Genomic DNA, 25026 nt, shown 5'->3' on the forward strand with positions numbered 1-25026 from the left:
TGTGAGGGGAGGATCTAAACGTTGTGAGTCGGAGTGAGGGAAGTAGTGAAAAGTTGACTAAGTGATTGCCAAAAAAACGAAAACGTAAACGAAAAGCGAACACGACCAAATACAATTAGAACCAAAAACGAACTTCAATGAGAGGCTGAATGGCTGTGGATTTCTGGATCTGATGGCTGGAGGCTGCTCTGTAGTTTTGCTATTGACCAGCATGGAATATTTTTGGTTACCACCTAAGCACTCAAAGGGTTTAAGCGTACACAGAAAGAACGCCTCCTCCAAATGAGGGCCAAAGGGTTCGGTGTTCTGGGTTCTGGGTTCAGGGTCTGGGTCTGGGTCTGCGTAGCGCGTTCCAGGGTCCCGGTCAAGCTTTGGTTTCTGTGTTTGCTCGTGTGAGCCGCAAAAATATTTGCATAGTTACCTTTAATGTGGTTCGACAGCGTTCCAGCAGTTGAGTTCGGTGCAGAACGGTTTCAGATTGGTTCGGTTTTGCTTCGAAATGGAGGGAAGTGAAGTGGAGTGGAGTGGAGTGGCGTTGAGTTCAGTCTCGATGCAAAAGTTCTTCAACAACAAACGAACAAAAGTTTTCTTTGCACACACACAGGCACAGACACAGACACAGACGCACACATATGCGTTGGCATGTAATTTAAAATGAAAAATTCTATTCTTTTGACACAAACACACTCACACAGGCACCAGCAAATACACACACCCAAACACACATGCAGCCATCAACAAGCATTGATTTCATTTGCATAAATAAGGAAAAACTCAAATGGGGAACTCCGAGAAACTCTGTGGGTACCAACAGGCGCTGCTGCTGGTCGGAGGTCGGAGGTGTGCGAGCGGGTGTGGGTCTGCGTGTGTGTGTGCATGGGGGGCAGGCACCCTGTCCTCGCTGATAACGTGCAGCAAACGAAACTATTGCCTACTTTTGTGCGCCAGGCACAGACAATCAAAACGCGACACTGTGGTTCGACAGTCGTCAAAACTGCAGATACATGAAACAAAACAAATTAAAAACTCAATTCCGCCCGCTGTATGGACACAAGAAACGGATTTCTTTGCATTTAAAATCTCGAGGAAAAATGTTCAATTTTGAATTTGTAACCTTAATACTTAACAGACTGTTCGGTGCGGATAAAATGTGTTCGGGTAAAACTTATAGCTGTAGCTATCAGCTTTTCAGAATAGCAAAATATTTAACAATCAGGTCCAAGATACTCTAGTTATGTGGAACAAAATAGTTACTAACTCTCAAAGAAAAACTTGAAAATAATTCAATTTATTTTTTGAAGACAGTTTTTGAAATCAGTGGGAAAATCATCATATGGGAAAAACTGTCTAGAATGATTATTTATTTTATGTTTTTCAAGTTCTCCCAATGGAACGTCTCTGACGCAGCAATTGGTTCAAATTTCTGCTGTAAATGCTCATAGATTGCTCGCGACACTCGAGAATTTTGTATCCAATTCGTTATCCATTCAATGAGTTTTAATTACTTTGCATGTCACTGTGCAATCTCTCTCTCCCTCCACCTATTTCGCACGCTGTGGGCAACGACAGTCAAAAATCGCATAAATTAAAAAACTGCACACACTCACGCACAGACATGGATACAGAGAGAGTGAGTGAAAGCCAGAGGGGAGGTGGGGCATAGGGGTGGAGTAAGGGCAACCCTTTGTACAGCTAGCACAGACACACACACACACACACACATACAGCTGTCGCTCACCACCAAGGAAGTAATAAAGTATCTCGAAAGTAACTTATTAACCATGCTGACAACGCTGCTGCCAAGCTCCTGGAAGCATAGCTCCAGGACCCCCAACCCGGACCCGGAACCAGGCTGTGTCTGTACACACACTCATACCGTACACACATGCCTCAAAGCCAGGGTGGTGGGAGGATGAGCTGGGTAGGTAGTCATGTTTCATGTTTGCTAATTGCAAGTCGATTTTTCATTTCACATTTCTCTCCAGAGTGTCGTGCTGGACAAAAAACAAAACGAACCCCAACCCAGACATGGTACATGGTACATGGAGACCTGAAGCTGGACCAGGAACTGATTGACTCTGGGACTGACTACCCGGCCGTAAGTGGAATTTGTTGAGGTTTCCGCTGACCCACTCAACTCTGGCCACATCCCGGAAGGGCACACACACAGAAGCACAACAACAACACACAACAATAAAATATGCACAAAAATAAACGAGAAATGGCAGCTTTGAATGCCCTTTAGCAGATTTTATAGTTTCAATTTTATGTCCAAGATATTGCTGCGGATCGGTCAGACTTATAACACAAAGTACTTACATTTATCTCTCATATGGTGAGGAGATTTATCTACTGGCTTAAGTCGTACTACCCACAGGGAGAGGGTATGTGAAAACAAAGCTGAAATGATGGGCAAAAGAGGCAAGCAAATGGTTAATTTAATTACAAATTCTTTGCTTTCTTTTGGCATTGTATTAAATTTTCATGGGCATCTGACATCCGCACACATGCGTGTGTGTGTGTGCGTGTGTGTGTGCGTGTGTGTAGCACCTGCTGTCATTGCCATCTTTGCTACATTTTGGACGCTTAAATACCCAAGAGACTTAAGAAGCGGCGAGCATCCGCCTCAGCCATTACTCCCACCACCACTCATCGGTCCACCCACACACACACGCACACACACACACACACACACACATGGTCACACTGATTGTCCTTTCAATGAAAAATTGCGCTCATTAATGTTGCTCATTAGCAGAGCCACAACGGGCAGGACTTTTCTTGGCTTTGCCGCTCCTTTGCCGCTCTGCCATTGACATTTCCCCCTGACATTCTCCCCCAAATGTCTCATTCCTTTGAGCATTCAGCAAGTGTCAACTGGCAAATGATTTGCCATTATTTACTAATAAAACTCATCGAGTTTTCTTCTCGCCCGCTAATCGAATGTGGACTCTGTAACCCACCACCCATAACCCACACGGTGTGCCTCCTCCTCCTCCTCCTCCTCCTTCCCTCTAAAACTGCTCAAAACGTCACGAAGTGGAAGATGTCCCAGTCAGGAAAAGGACTCTTAATTCAAAGCGACTCGCATGCTTATGCTCGCCAATGACCTCAATCAACGTGTTCAAATTAGGAGCACGAAATGGCAGGGCCATGTCCCAGCAATATGGAGGTAGAGGGAGGAAGGTATAGGGATAGGGATTAAGGAACTGCCTAGAACTTGGCTTGGCTAACAAATAAAACATAAGCTGAGAGATATTTTGGATCTAGAGGAAGCAGCTGCGCTTATTCCATGCTTTAGTTGCTGTTCTCTGGCAGAGTAGAGTGAAAATTAATGCCAAAAAATACGAAAAATGCATTCCATTTGATTGATTGATATTCCATTTGATGTTTTCAGATGATTAAAACTATTTTTATTTGATATATTCATGCGATTTTGCACCACATTCGACAGATCCAAGTAAGAATTTGCATAAATAAAAGTAATTTTTAACTACAGATCAGAACAGACTCCAATTTTTGCTTCTCCATTTATTCAGCTCTTTCAGTTTCCATCTATTTTTGAGCTGTATGTAAACACATTCCCATGCAACGATTTTTACATATATTCCAATCAATATTCCATTGGCTAATTGATGCACAATAAACCTTATATAAGGTCAAAAAATATTTGTTGAGATGAAATTTCCCCCCGCAACACACGGGTTCAAGGTTGATTCCGTTATGTGTCAATCATTTGTGGTCCCAAATGGTTTATTGAGGACCGGGGGTCGGCACCAGGCTCCAACTATGACTTCCGCCTGGGCTGCCATTCAAACTCTTTTCCTTTTCCTTTTCCTTTTCCTTTTTTTTTTCTTGCTGTTTCTGTTTCTTGGCATTTAATTTCGTTTATTCATTCGAATGACCACAAAATGACATTTGCATTTGGGCAGCGGTCAGCTACAGAGACGCCCAGGGTCCGTGTTCAGTTTCTCGTACTCAAGACTCAGAACTCAACTCCCACTGAGGTCTCATGTGCCGGCCACCAGGGAGTTGGTCTCGACAGCTCTGCTCTGGAGTGGATTGGAGTGGCGTGGAGTGGAGCGTGCGGCTGTTACGTAAATGGTTAGGGGGTCGTCTCTGGGGTCTCTCTGGGGTGCTGTCCTGTAAGCCTGTAACAAATGAATGGCACAGTTGCAAAAATTTGTTTTGACAATTGAAGATGCTCGCAGCAGGCAGAGTGCACAAATTTATAAAACTATCAACTGGTTCCTCCATTTGTGTGTGTGTGTGTTTAATTAATTCTCTGCTGATTCGGCATTCGTAGGCCGAACCAAAAAAGCACAATTAAATGCACAGCACAAACACAGCTTGCCTGGACATGCCACACTGATGCACATTGGTTCCCTCACGTTTTGTTCTTAAAACAAATGTAAGTGCTCCAAGGGAATGCTGAACGGAGCAATAAGAGACAAGAGACAGCAGCTGGAGGAATATCAAAAGTAAATCTAGATAAATAATTGTAGAGAAAATAGTTAACAATTGCAATTTCTGCGCTTATCAAATGCATCGTATACTTATGTGACCCACTGTGCAAGGGATTTGAGCTGCAAATGGATAGGTCCAACATTTTTTGGATGCTGCTACTGTTGCCCCACGTACCCGTTGGCGTCATCAGCATTGCCATCGCCATCGCCATCTCCATTGCCGTGGCCGTAGCCAAAAAGCAATTAGCAAAGTTTTCAGTCTCCAAAACACTCACTCGAAGGGGCAGGAGCAGCGCCACTCGTAGAGTACAGTTTCGCCCGGCCATCATCAATCTGGTGCAACCCCCAAGGGACCGGGGGGTGTTCGCTGCTCCTCCATGCTCCGGCCTAATCCATTATGGTTGCACCTAACTGTGAGCTGCCATTGCCAGGGATTGGGACAGGCGCGACCATCGTCATTCCCAATTATTCATGGATAATCTAACCCAAAATGGGACGTTAATTACTGGCGCATGTCCGATGGACATTCGAGCAAAGCTCTTCACACCTCAGCGCCTGTGTGTGTGTGTGTGTGGCATGAATTGCAGAATTATTTTTTGCTTCTTTTGGGTTCCAACTGTAAACAGCAGAGTGCCAGTGAGGGGACACCGTTTATCGAGTGATTAATTAAGCTGCAACATCAAGGATGCAGCGAACGCTGCCGCTGACAGACAACTTCCAAAAAAAGGGCAAGAAAATGTCATAGATTTTTACCATAAATATGTATAAATTCTGCTTAAGAATTCCTCAAACTGTTTACCGCATCACGCGACACTTGAGTCGGCGCAAAACGAGAGGCTCCCGACGGCCAGTCTGCATTCCTCGCTTCGTTTTGCTCTCATCATCAACGACGAATTGGACCTGGTCAGCAGATGCTATGCACACCATTTGTTTGTCCTCAAACAGTCGTGAAATTCGAGCGATCGAATGAAGTATCTTGCCATGCCCCGGCCAGCAGGGGCTGACTATACTCTTTTCTTTTAAAAATATATACAAAAAGATTCAAATCATTTCCAGCTATTGCCAGAATGGTAATCTTAAGAAATGTATCTAAATGATTGCGTTTTGATGGACAAACAAAACCCAAGCATGGCTGTAGTTTGAGGGCCTTTTATTTATTTAAATATGTGTGGTGTGGGTTTTGGTTTTGGATTTCCACGGGAGCATTCCACAGAAACCCATGGACATTTTTTCTGCTTAATTCAACTCGAGAGAGCAATCTTTATTTATGCTTTTATATTTATTTTTTTGTATGTCTTGTTGGCTATTTCCATTTATTTACATATATAATATTACAAGCTTCAATGGAAGAAACGAGTAAAAGGGTGAGTGAGCGGCTGGCCACTGGAGCTCTGATGAATGAAATAATGAATGAGGTGGCTGTAAACAAATGTCCCAGAGGAGCCAGCCGATGGTGTGTCAGCAGATTGCATATTTGTTTATTTATAATTCATAAATAAGATTCGTACGGAGAATCGCTGCATGTGGTTCCAAGGTTATACAAAATTCGATTGTGATAGACATTCATAGTTAAAACTTGAAGATGATTTGTTTGTTTTTCTTATCAGTTATCCGAGTGGAAACTCGCCAAAAAAAAAATTGCACTATATGTATAGAAATTTCACACACTTTCAGGGTATGTTTTAATTCAGGCAAAATGATTTAAACAAAGAAAGAAAATAAACACGCATTAATTAAAACTAGCTAAATTTTGGCAAGGGCATCCCAAGGCCTTGGCTGTCTTCGCTTTTTGGTAAGATCTATTGCCATTCGGTGGAACATCACTGGAGATTTCGTTCCGACACAAAGTTACACTTAATTTAATACAATTTCGTTGATTGTACCGATCAGATTGTACGGTCAGAAAACCAAAGTTACAAGTTTTTTGGGAACAGCTCCTGTTCGTCAGATACTTAATTCGTATAAGTAAAATATCTGTTGTAAAATCCTATGCAGGTGGCAAAAAACAAAAAAAAAAAAAGGTAGTAATAAACATAAACAGTTTTCGTCTTAAAATATTGATAAGCTTAAGGTCTAGGAGGGGGCCTACGCTGGCCCCAATTTGTCTGCGATAAATTTGACGAACTGGCTGCGGAACAATAGGTTTGGATTGTCCTCGTGGGCTTGCTCCTCCACCTGTCGCAGGTCCGTCCACTTCCAGAGCAGACGGCGCATATAGTTTTGGCGGAAGGAGCCAAAGATTTCGGCTTCCTTTTTAAATTTGGGCACATCATCCTTGTAGAGCGACTCCTGGCTGGTGGTGTTGAAGTAGTAGATCTGGTTGCATGATCGCGACTTGGCCGACATGTAGTTCGGTGTCAGTTCGCACAGCATGAGTATGCCGCCGGGCACAAAGAACTTGTTGTCGTCCAGGGAGAAGCCGAAACGCTTCGAACTATCCTTCAGCACATACTGGCGCATGTCGCCAAAGAAGCTCTGCATATCCGGCAGCCGAAAGTATGGATTGCTGCGCAGTGGGCCATAGGTGCGCTCCTTCTTGTACGGCTTGTTCAAGCTGCGCGCGTACTTGTCGCACATGCTGATGCGATCGCATAACGCACGACGACGAATGTCGATGCCGCCCAGGCAGATGCCGTCGATGATGTGCAGAGCGGGCACGCGCTGAATGGTGCGCCCCTCGCCGTAGAACTCGGACACGATCTGGCCGAAAAATATGGAACGAGCCTGCACCTCGAACGATGTTTCGACGGGCTCCCACTTCTTATGCTCCGTGTAGCGGAGCAGATGGCCGCGCGACCTGCACATGAACAGGCTGCAGCTGTTGTTGTTCGTCTCCTCGCGACCGATGGGCATGAATATCCAGTCTCGAACGTTCTGAATGCAGTTGGCAAGGGCCGTCACACTGTTCATCTCAATGGGCTGAACATTGAGCCACCGGCGATCCTGCGACCAATCGAGGAGCAGCTCCTTAAGCAGATGATCGGGTGGCTTGGTTTCCGGCGCCTTGCGCAGCTTATCGGGCAGGGCCCACATCTTGAGGCACTGCTGACGCACCTCCGACTGGCGTGTTTCCTTCAGCTCGGGATTCTGGGCGAAGGCAGAGAGCTTATGCAGGCCCGTAATCTGCTTCCTGCCAATGGCATTGTTCGACTCGATCACATAGCTTACGAACTCGCCATCCGCAGCGATCTCGTTGGCGTCAAAGATCTCGAGAATATCGTCGACACTTTCGCGGTCCTCGTTCAGCATAACGTTGATGGTGTTCATGTAGTTGATAACGTCAGTGGTCTCCTCCAGCTTGTACTTGCAGACGAGGTAGCGCTCCGAGTTGGCCGGACGACTGCTATTTGGCTTGATGATCGCTATTTGATGGAAGCACTTGTACATCAGGTAGATCAGACCCACGCTGAACGGTGTGAACAGATCGAACAGCTTGCACACAAAGTTCCCGTTCTTGCGCAATATCTTGAGTGCGGTGAGGCACTGGCACAGATACAGCTGCTTCGACAGTATCTCCTGTATGTTCTCCTCACCCTCCACCGAGAATCCGCCGTCGGCCATCGCAAAGTGTACGCCCTCCGGTGTATGAAAGCGTATGTACTCGTTCAATGAGTCCTGATTCTGGTCGTCGAATATGTTGCCATCATCCTTGACGCCATAGTAGGTATCGAAGGACTCTGGCGAGGCGGCAAAGAATTTCTCCAACTTGAAATCGTTGGCACCGCGCAGCGTGAATCCGAATCCTTTGGCCTCCCACGATTTGCGGAACAGAACATACTCCGAGAAGCCACCAGGGCCTGCCAAAAGCGTAAAGAGAAGAACATTCAGAGGAGCTCCAACTGCTTGGGCCTTCCTCACTCACCCGCACACATGTCCGTGAAGTAGAGCAGGTCCTTGGGATCCACCAGGGCACGGCCCTCGAGATCTCTGGGATTGGTGAACATGAAGTCGCACATGGAGTCGATGTTGGCCATTTTAACGGCCGCTCGATTGAGAAAAATGGAACTGCGTATGGTCTCAAATGGATTGCAGCGCGAGCGGGCGCGACGTTTCTCGGCGTCGTTCAGATCGTCAAAGGCCGACTTGGCATTGAGGATGTGATGCAGGACTTCGGGATCACAGTAGCGATTCTCATCTTCCAGAGTGCGTTTGCGCTCACCCCTGACGACGAAGCCCATCAGTTGATCGAGCGTGTACTGGCTGGCTTTGGGGCCCACATTTGTCAGCCACTTGACTGTCTCGGGCATCTCGAGCTCCTCGCAGCTGGGGTCCCATTGCCCGGCGGCCAAGTGGGCGGCCAAGTGGGCGGCGTCCAGCTTGAGGCCAAAGCCACGACGGCCATCCTGCTGAACGGCTATAACGGGCTCCAAGCGACCTTGATTGCTCTTACCCAAACCCTTGTCGTTCTCGTAGCCCATTTTTTTCATCATCTCCATGGCCTTTTCGGAGTAGCTCTTCACCCACTCCCGCTTGATCTTCTTTGGAGCGGGCTCCGCGTTCTCATCGTCGGACTGTTCCTCCATCATGGCTTTGCACTGAATAAACTAAGCTACCTCAAATAGTGTGTGCAGACAATTTGTTTATGCAGCTTGGTGTCAGTGTGACTGCGGACTTATTGATCACTTATACCACGGCCTGTTCCTCGGTAATATACCGCGATTTAGCTGCCCATTTGCAGAATATACCATAAATATACCAAGGAAGCAAACGAACTTTGCCCAATTAGCACCGCTCCATGAAAACAGGCGAACAATTCAAGCTAACTCCTTGATATCCATCCTCTCTCTTTAGCCACAAAAAACACAACTATTCTTCACCTGAGCTGCGGTAAATTCTGCAAGTTTCGTTTTTTTTTCCGTTAAGTACCCACTGGTCGACAATGGGTTAATCGCTCTCAGCCCAAGATTGGAAATCAAATTTCTATTCGGTTTTATGCATATTTCTAACCAGCCAGAATACTCAGCACTGAATATATAATTTACTTCCATTGATAAATAAATTTCAAACAAAAAACTTGACATTCAAATACAATTTTTAATGAAAATCAAAAGTTATCCCTTCAAGGGTCTTACAGGCTATGGCGAAATAGGAATATAGGCGAAAATACTCTATGGGTTTCTCTCTCTCTCTCGTGGGTGACTCTACATCTTTTCGTAGGTTTCGGTGTAGGGACATGTGAGGCAGGTGTGCGTATACTCATCCTCTTCCTCGTTGTAGGTGTCCGGGCCAAATTCGTGCTCGTGTATGGCATGCGTTTTCTTGGTATAAACACTGCTGCGGACCTCCATGCGGAGTTGCTTCATTTGCTTGTTGTACTTGCGGGCCTTGCCCACCTCGCGCTTCTCTTCGCGACCCTCGTGCTGGCGCACGAGCTCCTCCTCGCTGCCCCACACCTCCATGGCACGCTTCTGCACCTGCGAGTGCAGGTAGAGCTTCATCTCGCCCCAACGCACGTTGTGGGGATTCTTGCGGCTAATGTAGCGCAACTTTGGCTCGCGCTTGTCAAAGTCGCAGTCCTTCAGCAGATACTCAGCCTTAGCCTCTGTGCGGGTGATTAGTGAGTGGCGCTCCTCGTTGTCCCGACACTTGTCGCACACCGAGTGCCCGAAATTGGTGAACAGATAAGAGTCGGCGAACGGCTCGCCGCACTCCAGGCACTCTTCGTACACCACCGGTATGGCAATGGCATCATCCTCGATGGTGGGCGCTGCTCCATCCTCGGGCTTGCCAGTCCCTCCTGTTGCGCCAGCCGCAGGCAACACTGGCTGTTCCAGCAGGAAGCCACCGCCACTGTCAATGTATTTGGTGCCCTGCACCTTGATCACCGAGGTGCCCTGACTCGGCCCTCCCTCTGGCTGAGTATCGCCGAGGTGGCTGCACAAGAGAAATCAATTAGAGTGTAAGCTCTGCGCATGGTATGGTCAAAAAAGAAACCTACTTGCCGAGCTCCTTGTAAGGATGGAAGACAAGTTTTGCCTCCCGCAACTTCTGGGCCTTGGCCAGATTCCGCTCAATGCGCGATCTCTGGGCTGTGGTGAGTGTGGATTTGGGGGGGGCTGCTTCTGCAGCAGCTGTTGCTGTTTCCTCGGACATTTTGCCAGAGCTAATTCTTTTCAGGCGCCAAACAACAAAAATTCCAATTTGTAAACTATTTCTCTGCCTCTTTGATAATTGACATTCACATATATGTCTGTATATTCGTTGATTCTGTATATTCGGTATATTTTTGAGGGTCGTGCGGTATATTTTATCGATAATTCCGCGGTCGCACTGAATTAAATATCCTCAATGTTAAATAAACATTATAAATTACTGCTAAAATGTTCGCTGGCAATTCCCATCATATTCCTGATCGACTTCTGCGGCCTGCTGACCCATCTCCATGAGCTAAGCTTTGAGCAGCACTTCTACTATCCACTGCACGATGAGGGCCCAGCCTCGTCTGGAATTTCCAGCTACGGATTTCTGCAAATGCCCGCATTCATGGGCACGACGGATCCACCCCGCCTGACTGTGCTGGTGAAGAGCGCCATTGGCAATGTGAGGCGACGCCAGGCCATACGCAAGACCTGGGGCTACGAGTCGCGCTTCTCCGACGTTCACATCCGTCGCGCCTTTCTGCTGGGCACCTCGTCGGACAGCATGGACAATGTGCGACGGGAGGCCAAGGAGCATGGGGACATTGTGCACGCGGACTTTGTGGATGCCTACTTCAACAACACCATCAAGACAATGATGGGCATGCGCTGGGCCAGCGAGCACTTCAACCAGAGCGACTTTTACATGTTCGTCGACGACGACTACTATGTGTCCATCAAGAATGTTCTGCGATTCCTGGGCCGCGGACGGGACACCCATCATCCGGATCGTCTCTTTGCCGGCTATGTGTTTCAGACTTCGCCGCTGCGCCACAAGTTCAGCAAGTGGTATGTCTCGCTCGAGGAGTATCCGTTCGACAAGTGGCCGCCGTATGTGACGGCCGGTGCCTTCATCCTCTCACGCAGCGCCCTGCTCGAGATGTACGCGACGAGCAGGCGAGTGCCGCTATTCCGCTTCGATGACATATATCTGGGCATTGTGGCGCTCAAGGCAAAAATTCCAGTGCACCACTGCGACGGCTTCCTCTTCCACAGACCCCACTACTCCGGGCCCGATAGCTACAGCAACGTCATTGCCTCGCACGGCTTCAGCGATCCCGACGAAATGGTGCACGTGTGGAATGAATGCCGATCGGCAAATTACGCGTAGCACACGCCTCGGACGAGGCGTACTCCTACTCCACTCAACTGTATATATAAAGATGTATTATGACGTAGATCCAAGCCAAGCCTTATTAAAGTATAGTCTTTTTTATAAGCCTCTAAATGTGTAAATACATAAATTAACGACAATCATGTTTTTCCTTTCAAGAATTAACCAGCAATAAGAGACGCAAAACATTTAAAAATGTAAAAAATTCGATCGTTAGCTTAATAACAATTAGTTGGATAATATGAAACTCTATAGGGCTGGCTGAAACTGACTGATTTGAAACTCTCTTATGTGGATGCTATGCAACCATGAAGTGTAAAATCTGGCTGTTACAATTATAAGAATCAGCTTGGAAAACGGATTTAAAGCAGAGTAGCTCCTTCTATTCACGCCTGAGAGCTTCAGCTTGCTAGTAATTTTACAATGATGTATTTGCACGGATAACTTATAATATTTTGTGCGTTTAAGAGCAAGTCTACATTCGTATAAATTTAGGGGCACAAGCGGGCTTAGTTCGTTGTTGATTACGTGTATATCGGTTGAAAATGAAGTATATTTCATCCATTATTTGGTATATTTCGGTATATTTCTCAGGCTCACACGGTATACTTTATCGATAGGCACGACCGACGACGGGGCGCAATTAAACTTTTTCGTTCAGATTGGAACAACTTTAAGTCCGTTTTGACGTCCATCCAGTTAGCTTGTGCGCTCCGCGACCGAACTAAAAGAAAGAGTATTTCTGAAATCAAGTGCAAATAATTTGCATAGTGTATATAAATATATATAAAGCAGACCCAACGAACCCCAGACAGATAACTACACCTCACCAGTATCTTTTTTTTGTAAATCCAAACCAAAAAAAAAAACAAAACCTTAAGGTGAGCATACAATTTTATTTATTTTATTTCGCATCCACACCCACCGTCCGCCTCCCCTTAAATTGTTGGCCGGCAATTTCTTTTCAATTCGCCATCCATTGTGGCAGGCACAGGCCAAAAGAAATCTGCAAGAAGTAGCAGAACGCAGAAGAGAGTAGAAAAGCACTTAACTGGTTTTTTTTTTTTGTTGTTGACTGCGCTTCTTCATTGATTGCAGAAATGATGAGTAAGTGAGAGCTGGGCGGATCTTTAGGAGAGGAGTGCTTCTGGTTCTTTTCAGATTTGTTATAAGTATTTATTGTGGTGCTTTTCCCGTTAAGTTTTGTCTCTATCCCTCTCGCCCCTTGTTAGACGCAGCTGTTGAAACGCTTTTGTCGCCGTTTGCTTCTATGTGTGTGTGTGTTGGGTTAAAGCTTTTCTTTCGCTCCCTCTCACTACCTGAGCGAGCCGGCCGGCATTTTTTTAACTTCATTTTTATATACGTCTGCTTGTATGTGTCTGCTGCTTTGGGCGGGGCGCATTTGACGCTGCTTAATATCCTCCCCACGAAAACTACGGCTTGCGCGCAAGTCATGCACATGCACATGTGTGTCTCTGTTTGTGGGGCGTGGCAGCGGCGCATGCAGTGGCTATTCTGTCACCAATTTCGAATTTGTTATCGCAAAAAAAAAAAAAAAACCCATCTTAAAATGAAAAATGTAGCAGACGGATGAGTGGGCCTGCATATGTGCATATTTAAAATTCACTGTACTTCGCTGTCGTTTATATACATATGGATGTACATGCATATGTGTGTTGTGTGTACGTGCCGCAGGAATTGGCGACGCTGGCTGCGGCGGCCTGACTCTGCTGGCAGCTCCGGCGAGGGTGTAAAACGGACGTGTCTGTCATTTCTCATTTCTCCCCTTTTTCGAATTTCATTCTGCCCTCTGCTGCTGGCCGTCTGCTTCTTCTACTCGGTGCTGTGCCTCAACTTCGGCTGGGCCCTCTTCTCGCTTCCTTCTCCGCCTGTCTGGTCTTTGCCACGCATCAGCACTCTTTTGACTCATTTTGGCTCTCAAATGTGTCCAAAACTAATTTTTTGTTGTTGGCTGCTTGGCGCCGACTCCACCTCCACGGGCTCCCCCCTCGATAAGAGTTCCAATCAGCAAACAAAGTCATAAACCCAAAAGCACTACAAGATATAAAATTAACAAAAACGGAAAAAGAAAGAAAGAAGGAGAGTAAGAAAGAGCGCTGTTAGCTGTGGAAAGCTGACAAAAGACGGCTGGAAAGAAGCAGCAAAAGAGAGTGTGGGCAGAGCACCGGCAACAACAACAACAACAGCAATGAGAGCTGGCAAACCACAGCAGCAGAGTTGTTGGTGGCGACAACGACAGAGCCGGCAGTGGCAATGCCAACGGCAAACGTCGCGCTGATGATTCATCGGTCGCTTTAAGCGGGGCGACCATATTTCGAAGTTGGAAGTTGATTCACGGCAAACTTCATCCTATCCACCCCGTCTCCCCACCTCATACCATTCCCAATCAACTCATTTTGTATGTGTGTATGTATGCAGAGTTGCATGTTGATTCTCCTTTGTTTGGCTGCCTGCCAAGGAGCTGACTAATACGAAACCCCGTTTATGCGATGTCAATTAATCGAAGGCAAGTCGCCAACGATTTCAATGGGCGATCAGCATGTAATAGTTCATGATCAATTGGTAATCATGTACAGATGTCTACGCATAAACAATTTGTGAGATTTTAACAGTGCTTGTGCAAAGTGAGGAGGGATCTACGACAATAATTGCATCAGCTTGCAATTGTCGCAGGTTAGGGGGAGAGACGATATGGGAAAACCCTGAATAGATACACTTTGGCTGAGCTTAGCTTTAGGAAGTGGAGTGGGTTGGATTGAACTTTTGGTTAGGCGCAGTGTGGTGATGTGACGGTGCCGGTGACGGTGATGGTGACTTGCCACAGGAGGCCGTTAGTTGTAGTCAATCCACAATGATTGGCTATCCGCTTTAGGCGCAGCTTTAAGACCATTTATGGTCTGTAAATGCACAATACAAACATGTATGAATGTGTGCATGTGGATATATAGACTTGTTGGTTTTGGTGCGGTCGCTGCCCATGTAACGCTTGCAGCTGTTCAATTATCGGGATGCAGAAGCAATACTATTTGATGACTTGATTTCGATATTGATGAAAGGCCGCACAAAGCAAATTCTTTGTGGAAATAATAATGCTGATAGCGAACATGGAATGGGTCACGCACATTGGGACCCTGGGACCAGGGGGGACCCTTAGCTCGAATTTTGCAACTAAAAATAAACGTGATAAAATGCAATTTAACAGCCCCGACCACGGCCCCGAACAGCGAGCATTCTTCAAGAACGTTCTCCGTAACGCCCTGATAACGGCGGCCGGCCAGAGAATAAAACAAAAGAAATACGAAAGAGAACCGCAGTCCACAGTCATGAGTCGAATTTGAGTTTAATCTCTCTCTCGCTCTCTCTCGCTCCCCGCTTAATGACGATGACGAAAGGTTCGCTGAACTCATTCTCCTCTTTCATGCTGGTTTCCTGATACGCAACCCCCCATCCCCGCTCTTCTGGTAATCCTCGTCATTCACCTCGTCCTGGGATCGTGACTCATCGGTTATCGGTTAACAAATTCATGATTAATATATTGTTTTGCTATTTCATTACAATCTGTCAGTGTGGCGAGAAATCGCAAACGTAAATCAACGGTAAACAAAGAAATGTCTTCTACGAAAAATTAATTATTGATTAATGCGCAATATCGAGCAAGCAACTTGTTATCAATGTTTGCTTCCGCCTAATCCAACTGCCAACTTGATCATAATCGATATCCTCTTCCCCTTCTTTACGACGAAAATATTGTCACAAAAGAAGAGAGAAGAAGGGCCAGCCACATGCTGCAGCTGCCTTGAAAGCAGACACCGCCAATCAAAGCAACGATTGAGAAGCAGATGTGGTAGCCAGAATAAAAATTTAATTGGAAATTATATTAGCCGATACCCAAGATACAGATGTCTAAGCTCTGTTTGGTATCTCGCTTAAACTCAGTTTAGTGTCATAGAAAATTCCCTGAAGTTGTTTATTGTTTACTTTACAATAAAAATGCAACTGTTCTTATTTGTAGATGGCATCCACAGCACCAGCACTCAAGGATCTGCCCAAGGTGGCCGAGAACTTGAAGAGCCAGTTGGAGGGCTTCAACACGGAGAAACTGAAGAATGCCAGCACCCAGGAGAAGATCATTTTGCCCACAGCCGAGGGTGAGTTTGGCTGAATAAACATAAAAGAAAAACCAAAACTGAGGACACAACTCTTTTGTAACAGATGTGGCTGCCGAGAAGACCCAGCAATCAATCATCGAGAGCATCACTGGATTCGATCAGAACAACTTGAAGCACACCGAGACCAACGAGAAGAACCCCTTGCCCGATAAGGAAGGTGAGTGTCTATCTGTCTATCTGTCTGGCCATATTCTGCTCCGTTTGGAGCCACCATCTGTTGTTGGCCATAAAACGATATTGAACCGGCCTTGCCGCTGCCATAGCTAGCGGTTGTTTCTGTCTGTCTGGCTGGCCAAGCAGCCGATTGCCCATACATGGTGAATGCAACTAATGTGCGCTCTATTTCTCTGTGTTGTTTTCTCGATTGCAGCCATTGAGCAGGAGAAGGAGAAGAATCAATTCATAGCCGGCATCGAGAATTTCGATGCGAAAAAGTTGAAGCACACCGAGACCAACGAGAAGAACGTGCTGCCCACCAAGGAGGTCATCGAGGCCGAGAAGAAGGCCTAAGCCAAAAGTGGCAGGCGCATCCAGCATTGCCAATAACGTTGCAACTCTCTCAAGCGCATACAAAAAAAAAAACACAACACTCAAACACACACACACACACACACTCTACACGTATATATCTTTTTCCTTTTCCATTTGCTAAAAACCATCAAAACGAACATTCAGGCTAACGTACATACGAGTAATAGAACGGGGAGAAACACGAAGCACAGACTCAAGCAGCCTCCATCCATCCATCCATCAGAAAAGCTCCACAATAACTTGAACAATTACCGGAATGGCATTGCCAGTCATTGCAAACCGACTGCACTGGTGCAACTGGTACAGTGGTGGCAGAAAGAGAGAAAGAGAGAGAGAGAGAGCTTGCAACACAGATCGTGAGACTGTTGCTGTAGTACCACATTCATTAATTATTGTCTGCCTGCTTGAAAAAGTATTTATTTTTGTTTTTTTTTTATTATTATTATTTTTTGATATGCATGTAATTTTTGTTTTCACCTTTTTTGCAAATTGTATTACTAACAAAGCTGCCAACGCGGGCAACACACACTCTCTCATTCCTACAAACGTATTTAAACATTAAACATAAAAAACGTTCGTCTAAAAACAAAACAAAAAAAGGGCCCTTTCCCCCTAATAAATATACATACATATATTTGTGCATAATTGTTTCCAAAACACACACGAAAAAAAATAAAATAAAATAAAACTCCAATTACTTTACTCAAAAACGCAACGCAATAAGAGAAAGAAAACAAAAAATGGAAACATATGAGAAATACTTTTTAAAAGACATGGAAAACACCACACAACACGTATAAAGCGTGTAAAACTAAACAACTAGAAATGGAAAAACGATATAAGAAATGCATAAAAAAAAAACAAAACGAAATGCAAAAAAAAAGAAGGCAAACATTTTTTATAAAGAGTATGTGTAATTTTTTAATGAAACTTTTTTTTATATACTTTACATATGATATATTTATACTGGGAAACAAAAAAAATAAAATTAAAACCATAAATGTAACATTTTATAACAAAAAACGTACGCAAAATAATGTTCTGGTCTATTCTCTTCTTTTTTTTTATCTGGGTGGCAATTACTGTAATCGCTGATCAATCGTTGAGCTGTCGATTATTTGGAAAAACTCTTAACACTCGGCATGTGCTTATGTTTACCCTTGCAGATTGAAAACAAATGCTTGCTCAGGCAGTTTCGAAAGAATCGAATTTAAAATGTGATTTACTCTTCCGATAATTATTGACTATAATCGGTGTAGGAGGCAACTGTACTTGGCTTGTGTGCAGATGTTTTCTACATTTATTCTTAGTAAAATATCTATGCAAAGAATATAAAAAAGGAGCACAATTTGTATGGGAATATATAGATATATATTTCTTCGTATTAATTATACAAACCCCTCCAGGCTATCAATGGAGGTGGAGAGTCAAAATTGAATGCATCTTTCAAGGAGATTATTAATATTTACTAACTCTCCGTTGCCGTTTCCTCCTGGGGAAGGCTGGGGCCTCCTGGGGCTTCTGCCGCTGCAGCTGCTTCTGCCGCTGCTGCTGCCTTCTTGGCCTCATCGTACTTGTTGACCTCAAACTTGCTGAGATCGGCGCCAAGCAGACGAAGGATGTGAATGGTCTCATCGCGATCGACATAGGCCCGCAGGCTAGAGGTGCCGCGCCATCCAACCACAAACAGGGTAAACTGTTCGTCCATGTACTTCAGGATGCAGCTGCCCACGCCTAGAGAAAGCAGAGATTACGAGAGAGGCAAGGGATAAAAGTGGGTCATTGGACTTACCAAGCTCACTGCAGCGGTCCTGGGTGGCCTGCTTCAGCTCGTGGGTCGAGGGCGGTTTCGTTGGATCTGTGCAGTTGAGCAGCAGCACCAGGTCATCGCGATGCACCTCGATGCGACGACTGCTGCCCATAAAGGCGTTTGAGGTCTGCAGTCCCTCCTGGGCCAGCCGAAATGGATGGACCGTGTGGCGGTTCTCGCAGCGTACAAATGTCTTTACGCCGGTGTTGATTATCTTGATGTTGTGCTCGTTGTTCACCACCAGATTTCGGATGGGCTCCGAGCAGAAGTAGATGTTCTTTTTCTTCTCGGTGACGCAGCGCGTGAGCAGACAGCGCTTGCTGAGCGACTCGTCCAGCTGGTAGAACTCCTTGATGGCATTGTAGTCGGCATCCTCCTCGCCAAAGAACACATACGGATCCTCCTTGTAGCCATGGAGTCGCTTACGCTTCCGCTGTGGCCCCCACGGCACGTTCTTCGCCTCGATGGGCTTGCCGGACTCGTCCAGTTGGGGCTCTTCGACGGCGGCCTCTGCTGGCTTTTCCAGCAAGTCCTTCACATCGTTCTTCTCGAAGCTCAGTTGGCGCCGCTTCACGATGACGGCCACAAAGAAGCCGCCGGTGTCCTGCAGATGCGGCAGTATCCGCATGCATTTGTTCAGGTTAATCTTGGCCATGTCCTCGGCTGGCAGCGGGAACATGGCTGGCCGGATGATGGTGCGCATGCTCTCTGGCACCTCATCGAAGCTTGTGTAGACAGTGTCCACCTCTTTGGTGGCCAGTTTCCAGTCCGTCATGCCGGGATTGTACTTTAGGCCGGGCACCAGGTGACCGGCATCCACCAGCTCGAGCGCCCCATCGGCATCCTTGAGAATGCGCTGCAGCACAGCCTCGTTCTCGATGGGGTTCAGCGAGCAGGTGGAGTAGACCAGGCGGCCACCCACCTCGAGCATCTCGGCACCGCGTCGCACAATGCGGTACTGGATCCCATGAAGGTTGTAGGCCTGCGCCAGGTTCCATTTGGTCCAGATATCGGGATTCTTGCGCAGCGTACCGTCCCCGGAGCACGGCACATCGCAGAGGATCTTGTCGAACTTGAGCACGGACTTGGACCCTTCCTCGTTGCTCTGCAGCAGGTTCGGGAAGACGCTGCTGTCGTGGTTGGTCACCAGCAGGCAGGGCGAGTTCAGGCGCTTGGCCTGGTGGACCAGCATGTAGCAGCGATTGTTGTCAACATCGTTGGCCAGGACAAAGCCGGGCGGGATCTTGTGCTGCTCGGGCGCGGCGTGCAGTGCTTCGATGAGCTGCGCAGTCTTGGAGCCGGGCGCCGCACACATATCCAGCACCTTGTCCGTGGGCTTGACGTCCAGCACAATGGGCGGGATCATGGAGACGGCCTCCTGGCGACTGATGCTGCCAGCCGTTGTCTCCACAATGAGAAAGTTGTGCAGTCGGCAAAGGGGCTCCGAGCGGCGTATGTCCTTGCGCGTGAGCTGTAGCTGATAGGCCAAGCCGTCGGGATACCAGGGCAGGCACAGGGGACGCTCCACCTGCTCTGGCTGCTTCTGGTGCAGCTCCGCCACCGCGCGCACATATTCGGTGAAGAGCTGCGTCTCGATGATGTTCAGCAGGGCCTTCGCCTCGCCCTTGAAGCCCGTCACTCGGAACGTGGTTGGAAGATTGTCGCGAATGGATTCGAGGAACTGCGTCCACTCCTCCTCTGTGGGGCAAATCTTCTGCAGGTGATAGTACTTGATGAACGAGACATTGTCGCGTTTGGTCTCCTCGTAAGGCTCGGAACGCCGATCGGGGCGTTGTGGACCCTGAAACACAGAAATTGCAGATATTACAGAAAAGAAACTTTAGTTTTAAGGGCAATCAATTGCTGCGTACGTTTTCGCGTTTTTGACGTTTACGGGCCGCAAAGGGGTTCTGTTTCTTTCCACGCGCCATTATCAATAAATTTCTACGTGCTGGTCCAAGTATATGCAAAATAATGAACGAAATATTTATTTTCCAGGCGCGCACAGTACCAAACAGCCGGCAACACGTGTTGGAGGGAAGTCTGGCAGCACTGCTCACAGGTGGCATGGCGCTGCCAGAAAGTAGTCGATAATAAATAATTATAATAAATATAAAATGTTTCTGCACTCCAGCCACGTTCTAAACATTCTTTATCACTGCCAGCTTGAAGTATTAATTATGAAATGACTTTGATTGGGTTTTGCACTCCTTCACCCTCTCATGTTTGCATTGCGGTCATCGAAAAAAATATTTCGATAAAATTGCAAACATTTTTAAAAAGTCTCATCGAATAATGGAATCCTCCTCATCTTTTGTAGCCACAGACAATGGTCTCGAAGATATACAGTGCCTAATGCACCTGGAAGCCCTCAAGCGTTTCAACGATGACAAAAAGATCGTGCAGCGCATTGTGGAGGAGTCTGCGCGCAATTGGCTGGAAGCCAAGTGCGAGTATCAGCGCCACTACAGCCGCTTGGTCAGAGTCGCCAAGTGCACTATGCTGGGCAACGCCATAGCGGCCCAGAAAAGCGTAGCGCCCGACCAGGTAGCGTATATTTCCAGCGATGTGCGAACATTGGCTTCCAAAATTTCCAGTGACAAACAAGCCACAGTCCTGGATGAGAATGCCATTGAGAAATGCACCGTTAACCTGGAGACGGGCCACAGAGCACGTTCGCTGCTCAGCAAGCAGCAGCGAAATTGTGCTGAGAATATGGAAACCCACAAGTCGCTGCAGGAATCGGTGGAGTTTGTGGAGAACGGCCTGGAGGCAGCCACACTGAAGGCACTGGACAATCCGGTCAGTGAGCTGCCGCCGAGGGAGTCGAGCAAGATTGATGATTCGTCGTCGTAAATATATTTGGAATACATGAATTCTTTGTACTTTATTAAAAGCGCAACAGATTTTAAATGAAAACTATAAACTACGAACTACAAGGCTTCCAGTTAGTCTCTTGCGGGGCTCGGGGCATGCCAGCACTGACCAGGTCTGACCTGCGGCGGCTAGCCGGCTCAAGCGACCACGCTGTGGCTGGGTTAATAGCAATAGCAGGCCATCTACAATGAATTAAAAAAAATATTTTTAGGTAAGCGAGCGTTGGGCAGGCGAGAGGAAGGAGAGGGTGAGAGAGATTACCATTTGGAGCGCTTGGACCAGTCCTTGGGTGTCCAGTGCAGGCACTTGGAGTCGATGCGAATTTTACGCTTCTCCATGGCGCGATGATGCTGCTCGATGGTGTCACGATTGATGCAGACTATATACTGCCCCTTGTAGTAGTTAATGAGATTAAGGTTCTGCAATGTTGAGATCACGTCCTCCTTCTTGATCGAAGTGCACTCGCAAATATCACTGGAGAGAGGGAGAGGGAGAAATTAGCAAGAAGGAAACAATAGAAACATTGAGTGGCACCTACTTGATGGTTATGGTTGGCTTTTCGCCCTCAGTGCTGGGATTTTGACTAATGAATATCTCCAGTATTGTCTGCGCCCAATATGAGCGATATGAGAGCAGTCCCAGATCGGAGAGCGGCTTCTCGGGCGAGCCTGTCTTGCCCTCGAACTTGGACAACTCGTAGCTAAACTCGATGAGCAGCTTGCCATAGCCTTTGCGCTGATATGGCGGCATTGTCAGTATGCAGGCGACGTTGTAGTCCTCGGTGCTCTCCTTCTCCTTGGAGAAGTAGCCGACAATGTGGAAGCCGCGCGAATCGAACTCAGTCATGATGTAGAACAGAAATGGATCTGTGTCGTAGTAGAGCGTCTTGTGGTCCAAGAACAGCTTGGCCAGCAAGCAGAGATTCTGTGCGTACACCTTGTTCTTGCGCCCATCGATCTCGAAGAAGGAGATGGTCTGCTTGCGGTAGATCTCGTTGCCCGGCGGATGCCGCAGATTGCACTTGGAGAGATGACGCTCCAGGCACTTGCGACTCTTGCAATACTTCAGGCAGAACTCACAGATGTAGATGCAGGGCATCTGGCACAGCTCCTGGGGATACGGCGAGAAGTACCACGGCTTGATGCGGTGACGTCCCAGCTCGATCATTTCCACGTTCTTCATGCGAGTCACCACATCGTCCTGGTGCGTGACCATGCTGCCCGACTGTCTGGGCGTGGGAATCTTACCATCCTGCGACGCGTCGCCATCTTCAACGGGTGTTGTGGGTATCAGGCCATCACCGGTCACATGCACCGGCGTGGCCGCCTGGGCGTTGGGTGTCTGCGGATGCGGCGGCTGTTGCGACGGTATGTTCTGTCCATGCGTGTTGCCGTGCACGCGGCGCCTGCGATTGAAGCGCTTCTGCAGCGCAGCAGCCAATACATTGTTGCCATTGACCAACTCGCCGCCGCCCACAGCGGCACCTGCAGGCACAACGGCGCCGCTTGCCGCACCTCCAGCAGTAGCTCCTCCACTGGCAATGACACTGCTGCTGCTGCTGCCGCTGCCGCCAATGGGTATGCCAACGCCAACGCCAACACCAGCGCCACCGGCACTGGCACTGACAGCAGCTCCTGCGGTGCTGATGCCAATGCCCGAGTGCTGGGGCGAAGTGGGACGCGACACACTGCCGGCCAGCGAGTGATGGCGCTGCGGAGTTGTTACGCCCGTGCTGGTGCCTGTTTGGGAGCCGTCGCGACGAGGAAACTGCACCTTTCGGGTGTACAGATCGTCCTCGTTAACCCATTCGTCCAGGCGTTTGTTGACTATCAAGATTTCTTAGTTTTTCCTCTTCACGTTTCGAGAACATTTCCAACTACTTACAGTCTACATAGTGGACATAAAACTGACGGCGCCCGTCCAGCTCCTTGATGCTAACGATCTCTGCCAGGGGCCAGTCATCCGTCTTGTGCATACGCACCGGCAGGCGGCAGCCCTCGGTCAAGGCGGCCTGAAAAAAAGGAACAACAAGCCGTAGCGAAAGAGACACCAGAAGTGCTGGGCATGTGTGGAGGGCTTACCGTCGATTCGCATATCGATGCGACGTCGTCGTCGAACTCGTATTTGTTATTAATTTTCATTTTGCCTTTGTTATGCTGCTATACATTCGTTGTATTTTGTGCAATTTAAGAAATTAATTCAGAAAGCAAGTCAACTTGCAAAACGCAGGGTTGCCAAGGCAAGCAAACATAGCGATGTAGCCTATCGATATTTCAAGTATTGGAGGTTTTGTGCACAAAAAGCAATTATTGTCCTCAACACAGTACAGTAAATAGCTTTAATGTTAAACAATCAATAAATATTTTGAAAATTTACAGCCCATTCAAAAATAATAGTTACAAAACATTAAACTCTTGTATGGTGTAATATATTTGCGAGTGATGTGATGTGACATCAGCAGGATATAAATATCGATGACACTTGCAGTGTTGCATAGAGTTGAGAAAAGTGTTGGTAACGCAACAGCGTAAAAGTGTAGTGTTCTTTTCTACATTTTTCATGTGCTGTGCGACGAAACAAATCCTGTTGTGCATGCTACAAACAGTTGTATATTGCATTTAAAAACAAATATTTGTGCATTTCGACCTCTCTGCCTCAATGGCCATTTGCATTTTCCGCGTATGTCCGTCGTTTTAGTTGTAAATGTCCAAAGAGAAGGTCAGAAAAATGTACACAGTTCTGTGTGGTAGCAGCAGTGCATAGATTGTAGGCATACCTGCGCTCCCAAGTGTAAGTGTGTGCGTGTGCGCATAATGTTATACAGCTGTCACCGCCTGTCGTGTGTATCAGTGAATAACAAATGTGATAAACAAAAAAGTGCATTGTAAGCATTGATAATGCACTCACATGCCCGACCCAATCATATATATGACAACATACATATGTATACATACTAATGAAAAAAAGGCGCATTCCTTTTCAATTGCAAAAAAAACCTGTGTGGCAAAATGACGTGTTTTGCGCTGGTGTTGCCACTGACAACAGCAACAGGGTTGCCAACTCGCGTACGCAACAAATCGCAAGCTATAACTACCAGCAGCGAATAATCAGACAACTGACTAACTTTATTGAATATAACGCATAAAAAAGCAATTAAATAATATACGCCTGCAGCCCCGGGACGGTACTCTTCGTCAGTAGAATTCATCGAAAAAAACGCTACCGCTGCACTGGCAACGCCACTTGGCATTCAGTAGCTTGACAACACTAGTTGGCTTGTATGGCAAAAAAAAAGAGAATAAGTTTTTTACGAATTGTGAAGTAAAGCTACTGACGAAGACGAGGCTGCCTTAAATGGCAAGCAGATGAATTATCAAGCCAAGTAATTAACGATGCAAGTTTCCCATCCCATTCTTTTTCTGTGCAGTGTGTTAGTTCTACGCACCAGCAGTTTTGCTGACACCCGATAAACCCAATCAAACAACAACAGCAGGAGGTACCAGCTCAACCGACACTCTGCAACATTTTGTTGCAGCACCAGTGCAATTGTCGCACACTCGGCTGGCCTGGCCGCATTGCTCACATTACACACAGAATAACTAATAAATGTATTGTGAAGTCTGCGAAAAATAGGATAATTCGGCGCCGTTCGCTGTGGAACGAGTGTTTCGGTTTATATATTTTTTTTGTGTGTGGCTTGACAAGTGCAGAACAGCGGGAGGAGCAGAAGTTAATACGCAATAGAAGCGCCCCTAAACTATATTATTAGTAATCGACAATAACTAACGGAAGGCCATCATCGGGAATAGCAGCGGCAGCATCGTTAACTAGCAGACGCGGTGGCGTCCGCAAGGCGGCTGGCCCAGCTGTGTGTGTGCTTCCTAGGAAAAGCCAGAGCCAA

At 46.9% G+C, this 25026-nt stretch overlaps 8 protein-coding genes and 1 long non-coding RNA gene across 10 annotated transcripts in view; 4 read left to right on the top strand and 5 right to left on the bottom strand.

Moving 5' to 3' along the window:
• Positions 1-6151: 6151 nt before the first annotated feature.
• LOC117580754 (cap-specific mRNA (nucleoside-2'-O-)-methyltransferase 1) lies at positions 6152-9082 on the bottom strand. The gene is made up of 2 exons (XM_034267448.1): positions 8329-9082; positions 6152-8263 (listed from the first exon to the last, which is right to left on the bottom strand). The coding sequence occupies exons 1-2, from the start codon at positions 8990-8992 to the stop codon at positions 6552-6554; spliced, it is 2376 nt and encodes a 791-aa protein (XP_034123339.1). The 5' UTR covers positions 8993-9082; the 3' UTR covers positions 6152-6551.
• Positions 9083-9480: 398 nt separating this feature from the next.
• On the bottom strand, positions 9481-10648 carry LOC117580758 (DNA repair protein complementing XP-A cells homolog). The gene is made up of 2 exons (XM_034267453.1): positions 10405-10648; positions 9481-10340 (listed from the first exon to the last, which is right to left on the bottom strand). The coding sequence occupies exons 1-2, from the start codon at positions 10557-10559 to the stop codon at positions 9608-9610; spliced, it is 888 nt and encodes a 295-aa protein (XP_034123344.1). The 5' UTR covers positions 10560-10648; the 3' UTR covers positions 9481-9607.
• A 70-nt stretch (positions 10649-10718) lies between these two features.
• On the top strand, positions 10719-11857 carry LOC117580756 (beta-1,3-galactosyltransferase brn). Its single transcript, XM_034267451.1, has one exon. The coding sequence runs from the start codon at positions 10755-10757 to the stop codon at positions 11712-11714; it is 960 nt and encodes a 319-aa protein (XP_034123342.1). The 5' UTR covers positions 10719-10754; the 3' UTR covers positions 11715-11857.
• A 525-nt stretch (positions 11858-12382) lies between these two features.
• Positions 12383-16562, top strand: LOC117580763 (thymosin beta). Its single transcript, XM_034267457.1, has 4 exons — positions 12383-12598; positions 15751-15886; positions 15951-16064; positions 16278-16562. The coding sequence occupies exons 2-4, from the start codon at positions 15751-15753 to the stop codon at positions 16415-16417; spliced, it is 390 nt and encodes a 129-aa protein (XP_034123348.1). The 5' UTR covers positions 12383-12598; the 3' UTR covers positions 16418-16562.
• On the bottom strand, positions 12594-13788 carry LOC117580766. Its single transcript, XR_004573609.1, has 2 exons — positions 13037-13788; positions 12594-12723 (listed from the first exon to the last, which is right to left on the bottom strand). It is a non-coding gene; the product is annotated as an uncharacterized LOC117580766 (long non-coding RNA).
• Positions 13952-25026, top strand: part of LOC117580751 (serine-rich adhesin for platelets) — a 45004-nt gene continuing 33929 nt past the window's right edge. For both annotated transcript variants that reach the window (XM_034267443.1, XM_034267442.1), the window contains exon 1: positions 13952-13961. The gene's annotated coding sequence lies outside the window, so the exon portion shown is untranslated. The remainder of the gene's footprint in view (positions 13962-25026) is intronic.
• LOC117580755 (tRNA (cytosine(34)-C(5))-methyltransferase) lies at positions 17791-20290 on the bottom strand. The gene is made up of 3 exons (XM_034267450.1): positions 20120-20290; positions 18231-20049; positions 17791-18172 (listed from the first exon to the last, which is right to left on the bottom strand). The coding sequence occupies exons 1-3, from the start codon at positions 20177-20179 to the stop codon at positions 17907-17909; spliced, it is 2145 nt and encodes a 714-aa protein (XP_034123341.1). The 5' UTR covers positions 20180-20290; the 3' UTR covers positions 17791-17906.
• Positions 20419-21170, top strand: LOC117580762 (augmin complex subunit dgt4). The gene has a single exon (XM_034267456.1). The coding sequence runs from the start codon at positions 20544-20546 to the stop codon at positions 21102-21104; it is 561 nt and encodes a 186-aa protein (XP_034123347.1). The 5' UTR covers positions 20419-20543; the 3' UTR covers positions 21105-21170.
• On the bottom strand, positions 21096-23372 carry LOC117580765 (histone acetyltransferase Tip60). Its single transcript, XM_034267460.1, has 6 exons — positions 23207-23372; positions 23010-23136; positions 22727-22951; positions 21664-22651; positions 21387-21599; positions 21096-21307 (listed from the first exon to the last, which is right to left on the bottom strand). Coding segments are annotated over exons 1-6 (1614 nt in total). The 5' UTR covers positions 23267-23372; the 3' UTR covers positions 21096-21306.

The sequence above is a fragment of the Drosophila guanche genome, unplaced genomic scaffold (genome assembly GCF_900245975.1).
Source record: "Drosophila guanche unplaced genomic scaffold, DGUA_6, whole genome shotgun sequence".
In the NCBI taxonomy this organism is placed as follows: Eukaryota; Metazoa; Arthropoda; class Insecta; order Diptera; family Drosophilidae; genus Drosophila; species Drosophila guanche.